Consider the following 19,943-nt stretch of genomic DNA (forward strand, 5'->3'; position numbering starts at 1 on the left):
CTTCTTAATGTAGAGTCAAAAAAAAAAAGGGAATTCTGCTCATGAAATAAGTGTAATACCTGATCTACTGAGCTGCTAGCATTGTACTTTCTGTTTAGCGAAGAGAGGTTAAAGTCCTCGGCAGTGTTTTTCTGCATAATATGAATTGGCAGTACCATTTTCATTTTGGCAGTCGCTAATGTAAATAGCTCTGAGACACATGATCTGAGGGTCAGTGTCTTGTGTGTGGAATAATGACATAGTTTTTATGTAGTCTTTTTATTCCTGCTTGGTGCCCTGAGAGATCTTTCAGTATTATTAACAATATATGTCTGAAGCCCTATCTATCCTAGAAAATTAGTTTCTGTATCGCTGTTGAAAATAGCTTTGTCCCATCTACATTAGCAGTTAGATCATTTTCAGTACCAGTTCAGAAAGCATGATTGAGGCTTGGTGGAAGTTCATACTGAACAAAATACACTGTAATTCAGTTTAAAAACCAAACCAAATATTTTTCTAGGCATTTTATACTATGTCAAATTTAAACTTGCCAGCAGAGTGTAGTAGTGGTGATCTATAGAAATCAGTAGAATATTGTTCTTCTCTCCCGGGTGCTGGGAAGGGTGGTAGATTTTACCATTCCTTCCTCTCTCTTTTGATTTGAAGGGTGGTTCTTCCTTTCCTCCTGGCAGAAGGTATGGTGGACTCTGGAAATCCTACTCCTCTGCTGCTAGCTAACGAGCAGAGAGGGAGTTCTCCGTACTGGGAGGAGATGAGGGATTCTAACTCTTCTTCAGGCAACCAGCGGGAGTACCTTTCCCACTTCTTCCTTACCTCTTTCTGTTCATCAGAAGTTCCATTTCTCTGTTCTGCCTTGCGAAAGTCAGGCAAAGCAAAGAAACACTTGCGTGACCAGGGGATTGATTCTACAGTAAATTCTGTATATTTGGAATCATGGCAACAGGTCCTGGACTATAGCTGACAAAACATCCGGTTTCTTATGTTCTCATTTTAAAATCCTAAATGAGTTTGTCACCTTTGGAATATCCTAATCAGGAAAACGAGATTTTTCTGTGACATATCTTTAGGCAGCCTGAAGCTTACTGAATATAGAGCAAGCTCACAGTCGCTTTGTTGGAACCGTTCCGGCACATGAGTCAGGACTAAGATTCAAACTAAACTCCCTGCTGTCAAGCATTTACACGCTTAGCAGTAAGATATTTGAGCCATGATGGCCGCAAAGACCCCTTTTTTGTCTCCCAATGGACTGCTCCTAGCCAGAGATTGTTTGTATGAAAACCACATCCCAGAATGCTTTTAGTTAATGCCAGAAGCTGAGAAGAAAACATTTCAGTTTGACAGCTAGTTCCATGACAAGAATGGTTTATTGCTTCACCATGTTGCTCATTAACTATAAGCTCTAGCCAGCCAACAAAACTGAATTTAAAAAACCTGCAACCTGTTCAATCATACCTCTACAATAAACTTTGTCTTTTGTATAGTGCTTGAACTACTGCAATTGGAACAATTTCAATGAATTGCACAGAGCTGTTCAGGTTGCCTGTGTTGCTATTAGCTGCTTGTTTTAGAACACTTTTAATTAGAAAGAGATGGTTGCATATTTTCATACCAGTTGGGGAGTGAGTAAAGAGAACTGGTTGCCCTGAACTCTGCATTATTTGAAACAGATTTTGACACTGTCCACCTTTTTGGTGATGATGTAAGGAGACCGTTTCTCCTTCACTTTAGGATAAATATCCATCATACAATCCAAGAATCCATTCTCCCCAGAAAGGAATATCTCACATTAAGAGGTTTTTAGCCTGTAGAGTTTCCTACTCTTTTGTGTGTGTGTGTGTGTGTGTGTGCATGTGATTTACTACCCCAGACCCTGCAGAAGAAACCATTTCTTCCTGCACAGAGAAGCTATGCTTCAGGAGTTCCTGTTGCTGTTGCCCTGAAATCCTCTGTGAAAGATATTCTGTAGTCCAGAGAGAAATACAGCCACATGTTGAATTAATCTGTGCTGTTTTCTTTGATGGCTTGTTGCTTTGGAGTGAAGGGGATGAAAGAGGATCTTAGAGGAACCCAGCTTTCCCTGTAATCATGTTCTGCTCCTTCCAGTTCTGCAAGCTGGAACCTCACCAGGTCCCTGCAGTGGGATTTATGTGAGGTCACTAAAAGGGAGGCACTTGCTGGAAGTGTATTAATCTTTCCACATGTGAATGTAGAGTGCAAGGCCCTATGTGAATAAAGTCTAGGAAAAAACTTAGCCAAGGGGTCGTGCTGTTGTACAAGTCACTCTGCTGCTTCATAGATTTCCTAATCAAGCCAGCTGAACTGCTGTCACTTTGTATACTAGAATCCCCAAGAGAGATTGTTTTCAGATTACATTTTAGGCGGCACATAATATTAGTCAGTTGGTACAAGACCTAATTTTTTTTGTCCACCATGAGGAGTTACTGAATGGTTTCTAAATATTAGTGCTAGTTGACACCCTCCGGATCTGATTTTTTTGCTTGTGATTGGATATTGAGAGGATAAGGAACATACTTCTGTCATGATTCAGTCACATGAATAAAGAGCAGGTGTCTAGGGCACTGCTGTATTTCCCGCCTTCCTTTCATTCTGTTAAAGAAGTGACATTTGAGTCTCTTCACTTCTTTCTTTCTCTTGTCCTTTCTGAGAAGGAGTCAGTAGCAACCAAGACCAATTCCAAGGCCAGAGGGGACCATTGTGACCATCTAGTCTGACCACCTGTATAATGCAGGCAATAGAACTTCCCCAAAATTCCTAGAACATATCTTTTAGAAAAACATCCACTCTTGATTTCAAAGTTGTCAGTGATGGAAAATCCATCACGACCCTGGGTAAATTGTTCCAATGGTTAATTACCCTCACTGTCAAATTTACACCTTATTTCCAGTCTGAATTTGTCTAGCTTCAACTTCCAGCCATTGGATCATGTTGTACCTTTCTCTTCTAGATTATTAAATATTTGTTCCCTATGTAGATACTTATAGTCCGGGGTGGCCAACCTGTGGCTCCAGAACCACCGGCTCTTCAGAAGTTAATATGCAGCTCCTTGTATAGGCACCGACTCTGGGGCTGGAGTTACAGGCGCCAGCTTTCCCATGTGCCGGAGGGTGCTCACTGTTCAACCCCTGGCTCTGCCACAGACCCTGCCCCCCTCTGCCCCTTCCCGCCACCTCCCCTGAGCCTGCTGTGCCCTCACTCCCCCCCCTTTCCCCACCCGAGCCTCCTGCACACCATGAAATAGCTGATGGAGAGGGAAGGGGAGGCGCTGATTGGCAGGAAGTGCTGGAAGCAGGGCGGGAGCTGATGGGGGGCGGGGGGGAGGCTGCTTACGTATTACTGTGGCTCTTTGGCAATGTGTATTGGTAAATTCTGGCTCCTTCTCAGGCTCAGGTTGGCCACCCCTGTTATAGACTGTAATCAAGTCACCCTTTAACCTTCTCTTTAAGTTAAATAGATTGAGCTCCATGAGTCTATCACTATATAAGTAAGTATAAATATATAAGTATATAAATAAAGTTTTCTAATCCTTTAATCGTACTCGTTGCTATTTTCTGAATCCCTCTCCAATTTATAACATTCTTCTTGAATTGTGGACACCAGAATTGGACACAGTATTCCAGCAGGGGGTCTCACCAGTGCGAAATTCAGAGGTGAAATAATCTCTACTCCTACTCGAGATTCCTCTGTTTATGCATCCCAAGATCACATTAACTCTCTTGGCTACAGCGTCGCACTTGCAGCTCTTGTTCAGCTGATTATCCACCATGCTCCCCCAAATCTTTTTCAGTCACTGCTTCCCAGAATAGAGTCCCTTGTTCAGTAATTATGGCCTACATTCTTTGTTCCTAGATGTATAATTGACATTTAGCCATATTAAACCACAGATTATTTGCTTGTGCCCAGTTTACCAAGTGATCTCTAGATCACTGTCTCAGTGACCTGTCCATTTCTTGACCACTCCCCCAATTTTTGTGTCATCTGCAACTTTATCAGTGATGATTTTTTGTTTTTTTTCCAAGTCATTCATAAAAATGTTAAATAGCATAGGGCCAAGAACCAATCCCTTATAGGATCCCACTGGAAACACACCTACTTGATTGATTCCCCATTTACAATTACATTTTAAGACCTATCAGCTGGCCAGTTTCTAATCCTTTTAATGTGTGCCATGTTAATTTTATATCATTCTCATGTTTTATTGAAAATGTTGTATGGTAACAAGTCAAAGTACATTGCATCAACACTATTTCCTTTATCAATCAAACTTGCAATCTCATTATAAAAAAAGATATCAAGTTAGCTTGATAGGATCTATTTTCCATAAACCAATGTCAATTTGCATTTATTACAATACTCTTTTGATTCTTGATTAATCAAGTCCTGTATTAGCTGTTGCATTATCTTCCCTGGGATTGATGTCAGGCTGACAGGCCTATAATTACTTGGATCATTCTGTCTACCCTTTTTAAAACTAGGCACAACTGTAGTTTTCTTCCAGTCCTCTGGAACTTTCCCAGTGCTCCAGGACTTATTGAAAGTCAACATTAACAGTCTAGTGAGCTTTTCAGTCAGCTCTTTTAAAACTCTTTGATGCAAGTTATCTGGGTTTACCGATTCAAAAATGTCTAACTTCAGTAGCTTCTGTTTAACATCCTTCAGAGATTCTAGTGGAATGGATACTACTGCTTACCTGGGTAAAATTCCTGCTTATGCAGGTGGATCTTTACAGCACCAGCTAGAACATTGTTGGCAGAAATGGATGCTTAATCTGAAGGATTGCATCATAAGGAGGTGTGTGTTTTGTTTTTTATTCCTAGGTCCTGGCTGTGGTAGAAACTAAGGCATTGTCTACACTGCCAAGTTTTTTCTGTGAAAGACAACTTCTCTTGACAAAACAGTGGAGGTGTACGCACTGCAGTGCCACTTTTGGCGTTGAAACTCCTCAGTTTCATTGGCGAAATAAAGCCGCCTCAACGAGACTCACAGGGCTTTTTACGCAAAAGTTTCATCAACAAATTGCCACTGTAGATACCACACTTGGACTTTTCTTCTGTACCATGATTTCTGTGAAGTCCTTCTCAGCAGAATTACTCTAGGTGGTGGTCGTCTGATTAATCCAGTCTGCCTTCACTAGGTTTTAGTCTTTTAAACTACTTGGACAACACTATTGGTCACATTCAAGGCTGTCTTTAGAGACCTGTGGTAGCACTATCAAAACAGGAGGGAGCAAATGACTGTCCAGTCTTCCCTGATTTTCATTCAGTGAGAGAGAGTAGATTCACTGTACAGGTCCTCTCGTGCTGTGACTGGTAAAAAGCCAGTGGGGCATGCTGGGCAGATTATGATGATGATTAATTCATGCATCCCTGAGGAGAGCGCTGCTAGCAACCCATAAGCATGCTGTAGTCTGGCCCTAGCGCAAAACACAATCACTTGACATTGATGACATGGCAGTTTAGGGCTTATCTACAAGAACAATTAGTTTGTGGCAAGCTGGGGAGTGAATCTGCCATGCACTAGCGTGCTGCAGACTAACTGTCCATGTGGATCCTGCTGCAGGGTCCACATGGATGATTAGTTCGCAGCAGGCTCTTGCATGGTAGAGTCATGCCCCAGCTTGCCACAAACTAATTTGTTCTTGTAGATAAGCCCTTAATATCCAGCCTCTAACCAATACCTTTCGGGGAAGGGCCACTGAAAAGGCGGTCTTATGCCAATTCCTGTAGCATCTGATATCCTCCAACTTTGGATCCCAGTCAATCAGGTTTTTAAACCTAGGTCTGACCCTGAAATTGCATTATTCTTGCTGGTAGGTTGATAATACCATTGGACAGTGGATGACAGTCAGACATGCATCCTGATGCTTTTAGGTTTATTAGTAGCCTTTAATGTTTATCACTGTGCTGCTGCTGTCTTGATGATGTTGCTTTGAAGGGTCGCCACAAGTTAATTTCTGAGAAATCCCAGGGAGTTGTGCAGGGTGATGGCTTTGTTTTCTGAGCACTTTCAGTAGAGTCACTCCAGAAGATTCCGTTTTCACTTGTTCAAAGTGTACGTGAAGTCCCTGGGGTAGATTGAGAGACATGATGGGCTACACCGTGGATGACTCTCTCATTTCTATGGATCCTTTTCATTATGTCCAGATGGAACCATTTCCCTGTTCTGTTAATGTTTGGTAGAAACAAGACACTGGATGAAAGTCAGTTGGCTTAGATTTAGTTCAGATACGATGATGGTAATGTTTATTGGCAAGGAGAAGCATTGTTAAAAAGTAGGAAATACTGTAACCTCTTTCTCAGTTGAGGGTATTTACTCACCTATTGCAGAAGTGTTTCACAGTGTTATACTAGACTCTGCTTTGGTCCTGGGTTCCCAGAGCGGAGCAGTAGTTCGAAACTCCTTTTATACTTGGCTAGCAAAAGTATTATAGTATCTCAGCATGGACTTTGTTAGTTATTGATGCCTCTGTCACCTCAGTGTTATAGAACTGGAATGTATTCTATGTGGGTTTACCCCTGAAGACTCCTCAGAAGCTGCAGGGAAGACTGGTGTGAGCATGTTACACTTATGCTTTGGTGTTTGCCCTGGCTGCTAGTTCACGTCTGGGTGAAAACTGGGGTGCCGTCCATACAGCACTCTCAGTCTTGCAAAACTGTCATGAAAGTGTAGTTTCACAGGCACAGAATCCACTTGCATTTGCCATTTCCCTCGGTGATGGATAATAATGAAAAAAGGATATTTTACTCACTTTTAAAAAAAATTATTCACCCTGGGCCAGGGGTTCTCAAACTTCATTGCATTGCGACCCCCTTCTGACAACAAACATTACTACGTGACCCCTGGAAAGGGGACTGAAGCCTGAGCCCACCCAAATCCCACTGCCTCGGGTGTGGGGGCCAAAGCCTGAGCCCCGCTGCCTCGGGTGGGGAAGGGGTCAAAACCCAAAGCCCAGTGGCTTCAGCCCAAGCCAGGAGGCCTGTAACCTGAGCCCCGCCGCCCGGGGCTGAATCCCTTAGGCTTTGGCTTGGGCCCCGAACCCCAGCAAGTCTAACCCAGCCCTGGTGACCCCATTAAAATGGGGTTGCGACCCACTTTGGGGTCCTGACCCACAGTTTGAGAACCATTACCCTAGGCAAATGGACAAGTACAAATGTGTGAGGCCTGCCCTAAATGGTCCCAGCAATTTCAGAGATCACGTCTTCCTTATGTCCTGTTACGAGATCAGTTCTTCACAGAACACAATTAGTTATCTCTCCCAAGGGTGGAGTTTGCAGGAACTGGTTGACTTCTGTAACAGATCCACACTGCTGGAATCTGTTGCTTGAAGTGGGTCTGAGCTTGCTCTCTGATGCAGGACAGTGTAAGATGCATCTTTGTTCAGGTTTTCCATTAAAGTCAGGCTGTGAAATCCCTAACATTTAGTCTACTGGCTGGTTCTCCCAGTCAGTGTGTGTGTGTGTGTGTGTGTGTGAGAGAGATAAAAGATTAAATGCTGTGCGGGGAGAAGGGAAGAGGTTTTACAAAGTATGAGTTCTCCAGTTTTGGAAAAATGTTGATGGTTCTTGGCCTAAAATATGTAAAGGGCACCGAGATGCTCTGGTGATGGATGTTATAAATGTGTGTAACAATAAATAATCTAGTATTATAGCATCAATATATTTTTAAGGCTGTCTGCTTGTAACCTGCATCTCCATTCATACTTCTATACTTCAGCTCCTATTCTGTGAAAGTCATACTTGTTTGTAGCATGCAGTTATTGGTTCAGAAGAGCAACTTGCTTGGGGTAGGGGAGCATATTGACACGGGAGCGCAGTGGGTATGAGAAGTTTATTCCATTATTAAACAAACAAAACTGAGAATAAGGCAAAAAGGTAGCTCTCACAACCTCCTTTACAGTCATGAGTTTTTACCTGTGCAATTATTTTTCTTTATAAGTAGGGCCCTATCAAATTTACGGTCCATTTTAGTCTATTTCATGGTCATAGGATTTTAAAAATTGTAAATTTCATGATTTTCAGCTATTTAATTCTGAAATTTCATGGTGTTGTAATTGTAGGGATCCTGACCCAAAAGGAAGTTGTGGGGGTGTCACAAGGTTATTATGGGGGGGGTTGTGGTACTGCTACCCTTACTTCTGCGCTGCTGCTGGCAGTGATGCTGCCTTCAGAGCTGGGCATCTGGAGAGCGGTGACTGCTGGCCAGGAGCCCAGCTCTGAGGGCAGAGCCGCCGCCAGCAGCAGCGCAGAAGTAAAGATGGCATGGTATGGTATTCCCACCTTTACTTCTGTGCTGCTGCCTGCAAAGCTGGGCCCTAAGTCAGCAGATGCCACTCTTCGGCCACCCAGCTCTGACGCAAGCAGCACAGAAGTAACAGTGGAATGGTATGGTTTTGTGACCCTTACTTCTGCTCTGCTGGTGGGGCGCTGCCTTCAGACCTGGGCACCTGGCCAACAGCTGCCACTCTCCAGCAGCCCAGCTCTGAAGGCAGTGCAGAAGTGAGGGTGGCAATACCACAACCCCCCCTAAAATAACCTTGCAATCCCCTTGCAACTCCCTCTTGGGTCAGGACCACCAATTTGAGAAACGCTGGTCTCCCCTGTGAAATCTGTATAGTCTAGGGTAAAAGCACACAAAAGACCAAGGGGCAGACCAGATTTCACAGTTCATGACGTGTTTTTCATGGCCGTGAATTTGGTAGGGCCCTACTTAGAAAGTGGATAAACTTTAAAAAATCATTTTGGAAGTGAGGGGTTGCTTATCTTCAGAAGGAAGTTTGCCTTTCTCTTGTACCTATTTTGATCTCGTGATTAATCACAGCTGATTATATATGATTTTTCTTTTCTCTTTTCAGGGTTTTGTTTTTGCACTGAATGTAGCCAGGACGGATCCTTGTGGGCTTTAGCAGCCCAAGGAAACTGTCAAAGGTAAAATCATCTAAACACCAATATATACTTGGAATTTTAAGGGGGAACAGAGCAGAATTAACCTATGCTAACCTTTAATTGACTGGCATAGCAATGCTTGTTGCTGTCTTAGCATACTTCCCTTTCTCTTATTTCTTGTGGGTTTGGGTGTAAGATTTTGGTAAATGCTTGATGATTTTCATGCTTTTTGGATAAAGATGTGTGTACTGTGGTGTGTTTTGGCAGAGTTCAGTGGCGATAAGAGTATCAACCTTTTAGAAACAGTGAAAACTTAGAGTATGTCTACACTACGAAATAAGGTCTATCTTATAGAAGTTCATTTTTAGAAATCTATTTTATACAGTCGATTGCATATGTACACACTAAGCACATTATGTCGGCAGAGTGCGTCCACAGTATTGTGGCTAGCGTCGACTTTCAGAGCATTGCACTGTGGGTAACTATCCCACAGTTCCCGCAGTCTCCACTGCCCATTGGAATTCTGGGTTGAACTCCCAATTCCTGATGGGGCAAAAACATTGTCGCGGGTGGTTTTGGGTACATGTCGTCAGTCACCCCTCCCTCCATGAAAGCAACGGCAGACAATCGTTTCGTGCCTTTTTTCCGTGCAGATGTGATACTGCTGTCAGCAGACAGTGCATTAGGAGTGCTAACCGTTGTCGTCATCCACCACTTCCACTGCAACTCTGTTCTCCTGCTCTTGTCTTAATAGCAGATTTCTCCATGTTGTCTGTCATGTGCTCCTGGGTACTTGTGTTCTTCCTTGGGAAATGTGCGCAGTGCTAACCGTCGTCCTCCACCACTTCCGCTGCAACTCTTCTCTCCTGGTGCCATGACTCCATCTTGCAGGTCCTCTCGTCGTTCTGTATAATATCTATTCTCATGGCATCCGTCATCATCCACCGCTTCTGCTGCAACTCTGCTCTCCTGCAGATGCCATACCACGGCAAGCATGGAGCCCTCTCAGCTCACCGCTGCTGTTGTGAGCATTGCAAACACCTCACGCGTTATCCTGCAGTATGTGCAGAACCTGCAAAATCAGGCAAGGAGGCAACGACAGCGTGATCACAATAGCGATGAGGACATGGACACAGACTTCTCTCAAAACACGTGCCCTGGCAATTTGGACATCCATGGTGGTAATGGGGCAGGTTCATGCCGTGGAACGCCGATTCTGAGCCCAGGAAACAAGCACAGACTGATGGGACCGCATAGTGTTGCAGGTCTGGGATGATTCCCAGTGGCTGCGAAACTTTCGCATGCGTAAGAGCACTTTCATGGAACTTTGTGACTTGCTTTCCCCTGCCCTGAGGTGCAAGAATACCAAGATGAGAGCAGCCCTCCCAGTTGAGAAGTGAGTGGTGATAGCTCTCTGGAAGCTTGCAACACCAGACAGCTACCGGTCAGTCGGGAATCAATTTGGAGTGGGCAAATCTGCTGTGGGGGCTGCTGTGATCCAAGTAGCCAGTGGAATCACTGAGCTGCCTGCTATCAAGGGTAGTGACTCTGGGAAATGTCCAGGTGATAGTGGATGGCTTTGCTGCAATGGGATTCGCTAACTGTGGTGGGGCGATAGACGGAACGCATATCCCTCTCTTGGGACTGGACCACCTTGGCAGCCAGTACATAAACCGCAAGGGGTACTTTTCAATAGTGCTGCAAGCACTGGTGGATCACAAGGGACATTTCGCCAACATCAATATGGGATAGCCGGGAAAGGTGCATGATGCTTGCATCTTCAGGAACTCTGGTCTGTTTGAACAGCTGCAGGAAGGAACTTACTTCCCAGACCAGAAAATTACCGTTGGGGATGTTGAAATGCCTACAGTTATCCTTGGTGACCCAGCCTACCCCTTAATGCCATGGCTCATGAAGCCATACACAGGCACCCTAGACAGTAGTAAGGAGCAGTACAACTATAGGCTGAGCAAGTGCAAAATGATGGTAGAATGTGCATTTGGACGTTTAAAAGCTTGCTGGCGCAGTTTACTGACTAGGTGAGACCTCAGCAAAACCAATATTCCCATTGTTATAGCTGCTTGCTATGTGCTCCACATATCTGAGCGTGTAAGGGGGAGACATTTATGGCGGGGTGGGAGGTTGAGGCAAATTGCCTGGCGGCCGATTACACACAACCAGACACCAGGTTAATTAGAGCACAGCTGGGCGCCCTGCGCATAAGAGAAGCTTTGAAAACCAGTTTCATGACTGGCCAGGCTACAGTGTGACAGTTCTTTTTGTTTCTTCTTGATGAAAACCCGGCCCCTTGGTTGACTCTACTTCCCTGTAAGCCAACCGACCTCCCCGCTTTGATCACTGCTTTCAGAGGCAATAAAGTCGTCATTGTTTCAAAATCATGCATTCTTTATTAATTCATCACACAAATAGGGGGAAAACTCGCAAGGCAGCCATGGTAAGGGTGGGTGGGTGAGGAGGGAAGCACCGGGTGGGGTGGTGGATGAAGGGAGGAGGGAAGGACAAGGCTACACTACAGTTCAAAACTTATTGAATGCCGGCCTTCTGTTGCTTGGGCAATCCTCTGGGGTGGAGTGGCTGAGTGAGGAGGATATGGAACTTGGGGAGGAGGGCAAGCAATTATACAGGGCTGCAGTGGTGGTCTGTGCTCTTGCTGTCTTTCCCGCAGCACCACCACCAGATGCCTGAGCATGTCAGTTTGTTCCCCCATTAGACTTAGCATTGCGCTAAGTCCTCCCTCCTCTCATTGCTCTCCTCCCTCTTCTCATCACGTTCATTTAATGTTTTCCTGGTCTCTGCCATTGTTTGCCTCCGCGCATTCTGCTGACCTTTCAGTGCGGGAGGACTGCATGAGCTCTGAGAACATTACATCGTGAGTGCGTTTTTTTTTTTTTTTTTTTTGCCTTCTAATCTGCGCTAGCCTCTGGGACGGAGATGATAGGGGGAGCGTTGAAATATTTGCAGCTGCGGGAGGGAAAGAAAGGGAGAGTAGTATTTAAAAAGATACATTTTAGAGAACAAAGGGAAGACTATTTCACACTGAATCAGGCGATTCACATTACATAGCACATGTGCTTTTGGTACAAGGTTGCATTTTGCCTCTTATATTGAGAGCCTGCCGATTTGGTATGAGACATCACATGTGCTTGGCTGGGCAACAGAGTTCGGCTTGCAGGCAGCCATGGTAAGGCAAAGGGTTTCGGCTTCTTCAACCTTCATAACATGTGGGAACGGTTTCAAACAGCAGCACCTTCCTTTCCCATACCAAGCAAAGCCCGTTGGGTTGGCCATTGAAAAGGAAGGGCTGCGGTTTTAGGGTGAATGTGCAGCACAACCCAACACCCCTCCGCCCCCGCCCAATTCTCTTGGATGATCGCTTCACCTCCAACCCCCCCGCATGGCTAGTATCAGGGAAGATCCCTGTGAACAGCTCAGCATGAACGGGCCTCCCCTCCCATGTGGCCAACAGTGGGGATGATTTCTTTTCAGCCAAAGGCAAACAGCTCAGCAGGAATGGGCACCTCTGAATGTCCCCTTAAACAAATTTCCCGCATTTGAACCAATGAATGATATCACTCTCCTGAGGCTAACACAAAGAGATAAAGAATGGATGTTGGTTGAATGCCACCAAAGCCCAGGCCCATCCGCTGCAATGCTTTGTTCTGCAATGATTCCAGACTACTTGCTTGGTGTAGTAAAAGTGTCCTACCATGGAGGATTGAATAAGGCTGACCTCCCCAGAAACCTTCTGCAAAGGCTTTTAGAATACCTCCAGGAGAGCTTCATGGTGTTGTCCCTGGAGGATTTCCGCTCCATCCCCAGACACCTTAACAGACTTTTCCAGTAGCTATACTGGCCGCGAATGCATCCCAAGTCTTCAGGGAAAATTAATCATTAAACATGCTTGCTTGTATTATATTTACAAAGGTACACTCACCAGAGGTGCCTCCTCCGGCTTCATGATCTGGGAGCCTGCCTTGGGAGGGTTGGGAGGGTATTCGCTCCAGGGTGATGAACAGTTCCTGGCTGCCGGGGAGAAGGGATTCTCCGCTTGCCTGCTGTGCGCTATCCTCAATCTTCTCCTTGAAAAAATCCTCATCCCTGTTGCGTGAGACTTTTTCCCCCCTTGCAGGTGTCCACGGACAGTGGTGGGGTAGTGGTAGGGGCACTCCCTAGAATTGCATGCAGCTCATCAAAGAAGCGGCTCTGGGGCTCTGACCCGGAGCGACCGTTTGCATCCTTTGTTTTTTGGTAGGCTTGCCTCAGCTCCTTAACTTTCACGCGACACTGCTGTGTGTCCCTGTTGTAGCCTCTGTCCATCATGCCCTTGGAGATTTTGGCAAATATATTGGCATTTTGTCTTTTGGAACGGAGTTCTGATAGCACGGATTCGTCTCCCCATACAGTGATCAGATCCAGTACCTCCCTTTTGGTCCATGCTGGAGCTCTTTTGCGATTCTGGGACTGCATGGTCACCTGTTGCTGATCAGCTCGCCATGCCGGTCAAACAGGAAATTAAATTCAAAAGTTCCCGGGCCTTTTCCTGTCTACCTGGCCAGTGCATCTGAGTTGAGAGCGCTGTCCAGAGCGGTCATAATGGAGCACTGTGGGATAGCTCCCGGAGGCCAATACTGTCCAATTGCATCCACACTACCCCAAATTCAACCCAGCAAGGTTGATTTTAGCGCTACTCCCCTCACCGGGGAGGAGTACAGAAATTGATTTTAAGAGCCCTTTAAGTCGACAAAAGAGGGTTGGTCGTGTGGTTGGGTGCAGGCTTAAATCGACCTAACGTTGCTAAATTCGACTGAAATTCGTAGTGTAGACCAGGGCTGATAATGCAGGTGTACTCCAGGAATTCTGAGGGAATTCTGCACCAAAAAATAAAAAATTCTGCAAATTTTATTTGTCAATAAATAAAGTGGCGCTCCAGCATAGCACTGGGGAGCACAGGCCACTGGCTGCATGGAGGTGAGGGATCACCCTACAGTGCCACTCCCCATCTCCAGGACATGGACTTTAGCAGTGAGGCTGCACCCGACCCAGAAACAGCACAAGAGCCCTGCCCCTTCAAACCAAGTGCACCAGGAGTGGGCAAGCAGGGTCAGCCCGGCAGGATCGAAGTGTGGAGGGATCCAGGTGAGAGGGTTCTGTGTGGGGCAATCTGTGGGCAGTTCAGTGGGGGATCTGAATGCACAGGGGCTTGTTGGTGGGGTTCCGGGTGCCGTAGCAATGGGACTCTGCAGGTGGGGTCCAGGTGAAGGCAGTTGGGGCTCAGCAGGGAGGTCTGGCTGGGGGGGATGGGGCTCGGCGGGGGTGTGTAGAGGGCATAGTGGGGACATCTGGGTGCTGGGGCAGTGGGGCTTGCTGGTGTGGGGGTCTGGGTGCAGCTGGTTGGGGCTCAGTGTGGTGGGGGTCTAGGTGTTGGGTGCAGGGGGGTGGGGGGTTGAGTGGGGAGGGCAGTGGGAGGCGATCTGGCTGCAGAGGTGGGTGGTCTGGGTGCAGAGGTGGGTGATCTGGATGTGGGGGGGTCCGGGTGTGATGGTGGTGGGGGCTCAGCCGGTAGGGGTGGGTGCAGGGGGGCTCTGGATTCAGGGGATGATGCTTGGTGTGGGGGGCTTGTTTCAGTGGGGGGTGTGGGTATGGAGGTGGGTCCAAGATGCACAGAGGTTGGGTGAATGGGGGAGCAGCTCCTTGTACAGTGAGTGCTCCCCCTGTGATAGGGGCAGGAAGCGGGGGGTGGGGCTTCCTGTAGCTGGGGAGGATTCTGGTCCCCGCCCCAGCCGCTTCTTGCAAGAGAAGAGCAAAGTCCTGTCCTCCCCAGCTCAGCTTGACTAGCAGCTGAGCCTGGTGCAGGGTAGAAGCCACCAGTTACGGTGTACCCAGCCCTGATCCCTCCTATCCTTCCCCCATTTTTCTGTGGGGAAGCAAGGAAATCTGTGGGAGACATGAATTCTGCCTGTGGGAGTGGTGCAGAATTTCCCCAGGAGTAGTTTTTATGTTTCCAGGCACTTCTTCCATTTTTCTCAATAACCATCAACTCCATCATTAAAATGTGGAAATAATTGTCTCCTTTTTCATATATAAAAGAATGTTCTGAGTCTCTGCCCTTCAGAACAGTAAAATTGTAGCAGTCTGTTACGATATAACAAGTTGGTTCTTCATCCACTTTATTCCCTTAACATGGCGCAAGGTGCAGGGTTGGGACTGGAAGTGGAGCTAGGTGGTGCTACTTTGCTGCACCCCACCCCCTTGGGGGTTGGCCTGCGGGGGCTCCACCCCACTGTTCCCTGAATGGTCCTCCACGCCCCCCCAGGGGAGCGTGCCCTACAGTTTCGGGACCTCTGCCCTAAGGTAAGAATTTGCAGGTATAGTAGGACCACTGTCAAGCTGACAGTTTTTTGATTAGTCTAGTAACCAGAGTAATATCACTCTATTCTGTATTTGTAAAGCTGGCTTTTGGTATTTGTATTTAGATTATTTTCTATTAAGAGATTTGTTGACCTCCAATCTGTGTAATTCTTTGCTGAGCACACCCTTTTTATGAATGAGTGAATACAATGATTATGTAAATTCTCAGCCATTTCCTTCTGACACTTCTAAATTGAAAACAAATAGTAATATGCTCCTACTAGACACATTGCTCTCTTTAGAAAGAAAAAAATGTCTGTCTATCTTGTCCTGAAAGCAAGTCACTGATTGAGGTCCGGCCTGTTAAATACAGAGTATTACCTGATTAAAGGCCAAGACTCTCAGTATTATTTGTGGTGTTATATGAGATTCCAGCAAAAATGTTGAAGATGGCAAACCCTTTTTTATATATTTTTTTAAAATGTTTTTTTCCTTCCCTTTATTTCTTGTAGGCACTATTTTGCATTTCTGCAGTTTTGCACAGATTCTGTTCCCATGCAAACCGATGAGGGAGAAATACTGGAGGAAGGCAGTCCCAAGGTCAGTGATATACTGCAACTAAACTTTGCTTGAGCAGGAGCTTTCTTGCTCATACAGGGAACAGACATTGTAAACACTAACTTCTGAGTTGATTGTATTTAAAAAGTAGAATTGAACAAGTCTAATATTACTACAGTATGTATATGATATCTGCATACACAGTACAGGAAATGTCCGGGGTGGTAGAAAGAGGAAGCTCTTAAAAGAAACACTGAACTTTTTCATTATCTTATCCCTTTTACTAGAACTGGAAGGCTCTAAGAATTAGTGGTGAGGATACCCTGGCCCCACTCCAGCCTGATTAAAGCATTAGACAGTTGGTCCCTCAGGTCCCGAAGTCACTGTATATGTGTTGCAAGCCAATCTGTGTGCTCGTGTTTTGATTCTTAAATATTCCTTTACTCGACATCTACAGCTTTATTCCACAAAAGTCACACCCTAGCATGATACCCACCTTGGTAGTAACTGATTCCAGAGATGCACCATTGCATGAGAAGCTGTTCAGTGAGAACTTGAATGTTGCCAGAACAGTAATGCATGTAATTGACCCAGCCAGGTGAATACCTTGCTCAGAAAGATATTGCTAGTTTAAAAAGTTCACTGGGGAGATGTGAAGGGATACAGGATAGGGCCCTTTCTCTTCAAAGAGGTGCTTCCTTTAGCCTAAGATGCAGATGTTCCAATTTCACAAATGACCTTGGCTCTTCTGTGTAATGACATGGTACACTGACTACTGTACTGCTGCACAGACATTCAGCTATATTTTACTGTCTTAAAAACAATGATCTCTTCAGAAAGCTAGTTCAGTATTCACTTTGCTACAAGTATGTGTAAATTGTATTGCATTCCATTTTAAATTTCAACCAAACCAAATTCATATTAGCTTGTTTGTGCTAGATTTTAGGTACCCTCTCATTAAGTCTGAACAAGACAACCCTATTGAGGATTGGGAAAATCAGTCTAACTTTTTCAGGCTTTATTATTCCATTGAGACACATTCGTATGGTTTTTCTTCACATATCTGCCTACCTTAACAGAATAACAAAGTATATGAGCTATACATGTACCTCAAGGTGATGGTTTGTTAGTACAAAGAGAGCTGCTATGGTGATTCTGTGGAATTTCTTGGAAAAGGCTTGGGACAAAGAGCTTTTAAATGGTTTTGGGAGGAGGGATTGCTGAACTTCAGAGTTAGTCCATGAAAACCATAGCAGGTTCCAAACTGTTGTTAGAACAGTGGTGCATGTAATTGACTCAGGCAGCTGAATACCTTGGTCAGTGGGATTTTGCTATTTCAGAAAGTTCACTGGCGAGATGTAAAGGGAAAAAGGATGGTGAAATCTGCTACTAATTCTAGAAGCACTCTAGCTTTCTGTTTGATGAGCACAGTCATTGGTGCTTATTTTTCAGCAAAGTAATCTATGGGTTTTTTCTTTTGTGAACACGAGGAGGCTGACTGAAAGAACTACCTAGTTAGAAAAGTGTCTTTGCCTACTATGAAAGCAAGCTTTTCTTTAGCACATTTAATTGTGGTGGTGGGGTTGGTAATGACTGCTTCCTCCTTGCACCCCCAAATATATTTTAAAAGGAAAATTTGTATTTTTAGAGAGACTCTGGGTAGCTGAACATGTACATTGCTGGCTGAAACAACTGGTTACCATTGCAAGAAATTGGGAGATTCGTTAACATGCATCTGCAGTCTGATTTTATTGTTCAGATAGCTGAACAGCACTGGCATATATCAGAAATGGGGACAAAAAAACATGAGCACATCTAGACCTTCTTCCCATTATATACTGGGCTAGATTGCTTACTAAAATAGATTTTTCTAGTGCTTTGTCTAGTCTCATTTTAAATGATTGTAGGTATGAGCTTTCCTTCCCTCCCATTGGGAGACTTACACCATTCAGTTGATATTTGATTTACATGTCCCTCTTGATTTCAGTCTGCCATCCTCTCAGTTGTACCATCTTGTAAATATTAAATTTTATTTGGCATTTACAGATATTTGAATGATAGCTATTTTCTCTGACCCCAGTTTTGAATTCTAGGTGAGCCATACATATTGTTTAGTTACATGTGTGCAGATGTAAAGGAACAGGGTTTTTAAAATTCATCATAAGAAAAAAAAATTTAGTTTCCAAGAAAAATAAATGTGTCCTCGTGGAAACAAAGTGGATTATATGGCTCTTTGTTCATTATTGCTTTGGACTTGTGTCAGGCTCATTCTCAGTGTTCTAGAGAAGTGTCCTATTTCAAAATCATGGCATTAGAATATCTATCAGTGTATTCTCAACACTTGCTCTGGACTGCCTCTGCCCTCCCTGGACCCCAAGTATTAAGTTATAAATAAAGGCTAATATGCAATACTTATGGATACGTGCAGTTCTGGACAATAGCTTTGGCTACTTTTTTTTCTTTCCTGCTTTGGTGGGGTCTTTGTATCCATATTTTCGAGTCTTTAGAATCCTTTCATTTCCTCCCACCATCCTCAAAGTCCCACATTGCAACCACTATTTTTCTGACTTATAAAAGAATCTCTTCTGAGTCCGTAAATAATTGTTTGTAATTTCCACAGTGGTCACAGTCTCCTGGCACATGTCTTCTCCCGTAGGCTTGGAGAAAGGACTGAGTCATGCATGGCAGCGCATAGTGTATTTCATACATTGATTCTTTCTTTGAAACTATAGTACTAATGCTGCTTCAAGTGAGGCTACACTGCTGCAGTTCATGGAGCTAGTGCCCAGTGTACCTTAGACCAATTTTACACCAGTATAACTTTTAATTATTTCAGTGAAGATAATTTTGATTTACCCCACTATGTGCATGAAATCAGAATAAGGCCCCGCTTGTTTAGCACCTGCTTAAGATATTCACTTCTAGACAAGTTTTTTGTTCTTACTCCTGCACAAATGAGATGAAGGTATTGTAGCAAAGCAAGAGGAAGAGTCCGGAGGAAGCTGCAGGTAGTAGGAGACAGCTGGAGATTTTCACACTTGAAGTGATGTCGAAGGAAATTTCAATTAGTGGGATCAGTGTGTTAATTGGCTGTTTCTGGTATAAGGATTAGCAGTGAAATGGTTAAGTATTGACATTTTATATTACTGTCCGATTCATAGCTAATTTGTTGAGGTAAAGGGAAAATTTATGCTTGTCTGTGCTGTTCCCCGGTACAAGCTCAGGAAGACTCACTGCAGCTGTGTAAGCTTAGTTCTTGTTTGAGGTGATTTAGCAACTATCATGGTATACATTTTAAAAAAAATGAAAGCTTAGATTCTGAAGCACAATTCTGTATCAAGGAGTGCATTTTGAAGAATCCTGGGTACTCAGGACTGATGATAGAATGGGCTTACTTAAAAAAAAATTGATTTTCATAAGAGAGAAACAGAAAAATACAGCCTAAGGGCATAGTGAGTGAAAAGATTGGACAAGCTTCCTTCCAATGCATCTTAGTCCTGACCTGCAGAACCCCCTGCTATTCCAGTCCTGGGTGCCACCTGCAACTCTGCCAGGTTGACCCCTGTGACATCCACTCTTATTCTAGTCTAGTCTAATCTTCAGCGGGTTTCTGAAGCATAGAGACTAGCATATTTACCTCTGTTCCACCCAGTCACAATATGCCTAAGATGACCTGCTAAAAAGAAATTGAAAACTGAACCAAACATTTCACGCTAGAATATAAGATGTTTGTCCCACAAAATCCACTGCCAGCTCTAAGTAGTTCTTCTTCGAGTGCTTGTTCACGTCCATTCCACATTAGGTGCGTGCGCGCCGCATGCACGAGCATTGGAAACATTTTCCCTTAGTGGCTCCTGTCGGGCCAGCGGGGCCCCCCAAGTGGTGCCACTGCGCCGTGCATATATACCCCTGCCAGCCTGACCCCCTCCAGTTCCTTCTTACTGTCTGTGGCGGCGTTGGATATATATATATATATATCTCTCTCTCTCTGAAGAGCAGTCCCTTAACCTTTAGAGTAGCTGTTATCAGTTAGTTAACATACCTTTATTGTGGACATTTAAGTGATTAGGTGCTTGGAGGCTTCCCGGGCGGGGGGGAGGCCCACGGCTTCAAGGC

General features: G+C 44.8%; 1 protein-coding gene across 1 annotated transcript in view; it reads left to right on the plus strand.

The window, feature by feature from the left end:
* Nucleotides 1-19,943, plus strand: part of TNRC6B (trinucleotide repeat containing adaptor 6B) — a 226,106-nt gene that overhangs the window by 22,096 nt on the left and 184,067 nt on the right. The window contains exons 2-3 of the mRNA XM_074941640.1: nucleotides 8,870-8,942; nucleotides 15,782-15,869. Coding sequence (XP_074797741.1) covers nucleotides 15,825-15,869 — 45 coding nt within the window. The 5' untranslated portion in view covers nucleotides 8,870-8,942; nucleotides 15,782-15,824. The remainder of the gene's footprint in view (nucleotides 1-8,869; nucleotides 8,943-15,781; nucleotides 15,870-19,943) is intronic.

Source organism: Natator depressus, chromosome 1 (assembly GCF_965152275.1).
Source record: "Natator depressus isolate rNatDep1 chromosome 1, rNatDep2.hap1, whole genome shotgun sequence".
NCBI lineage: Eukaryota > Metazoa > Chordata > Testudines > Cheloniidae > Natator > Natator depressus.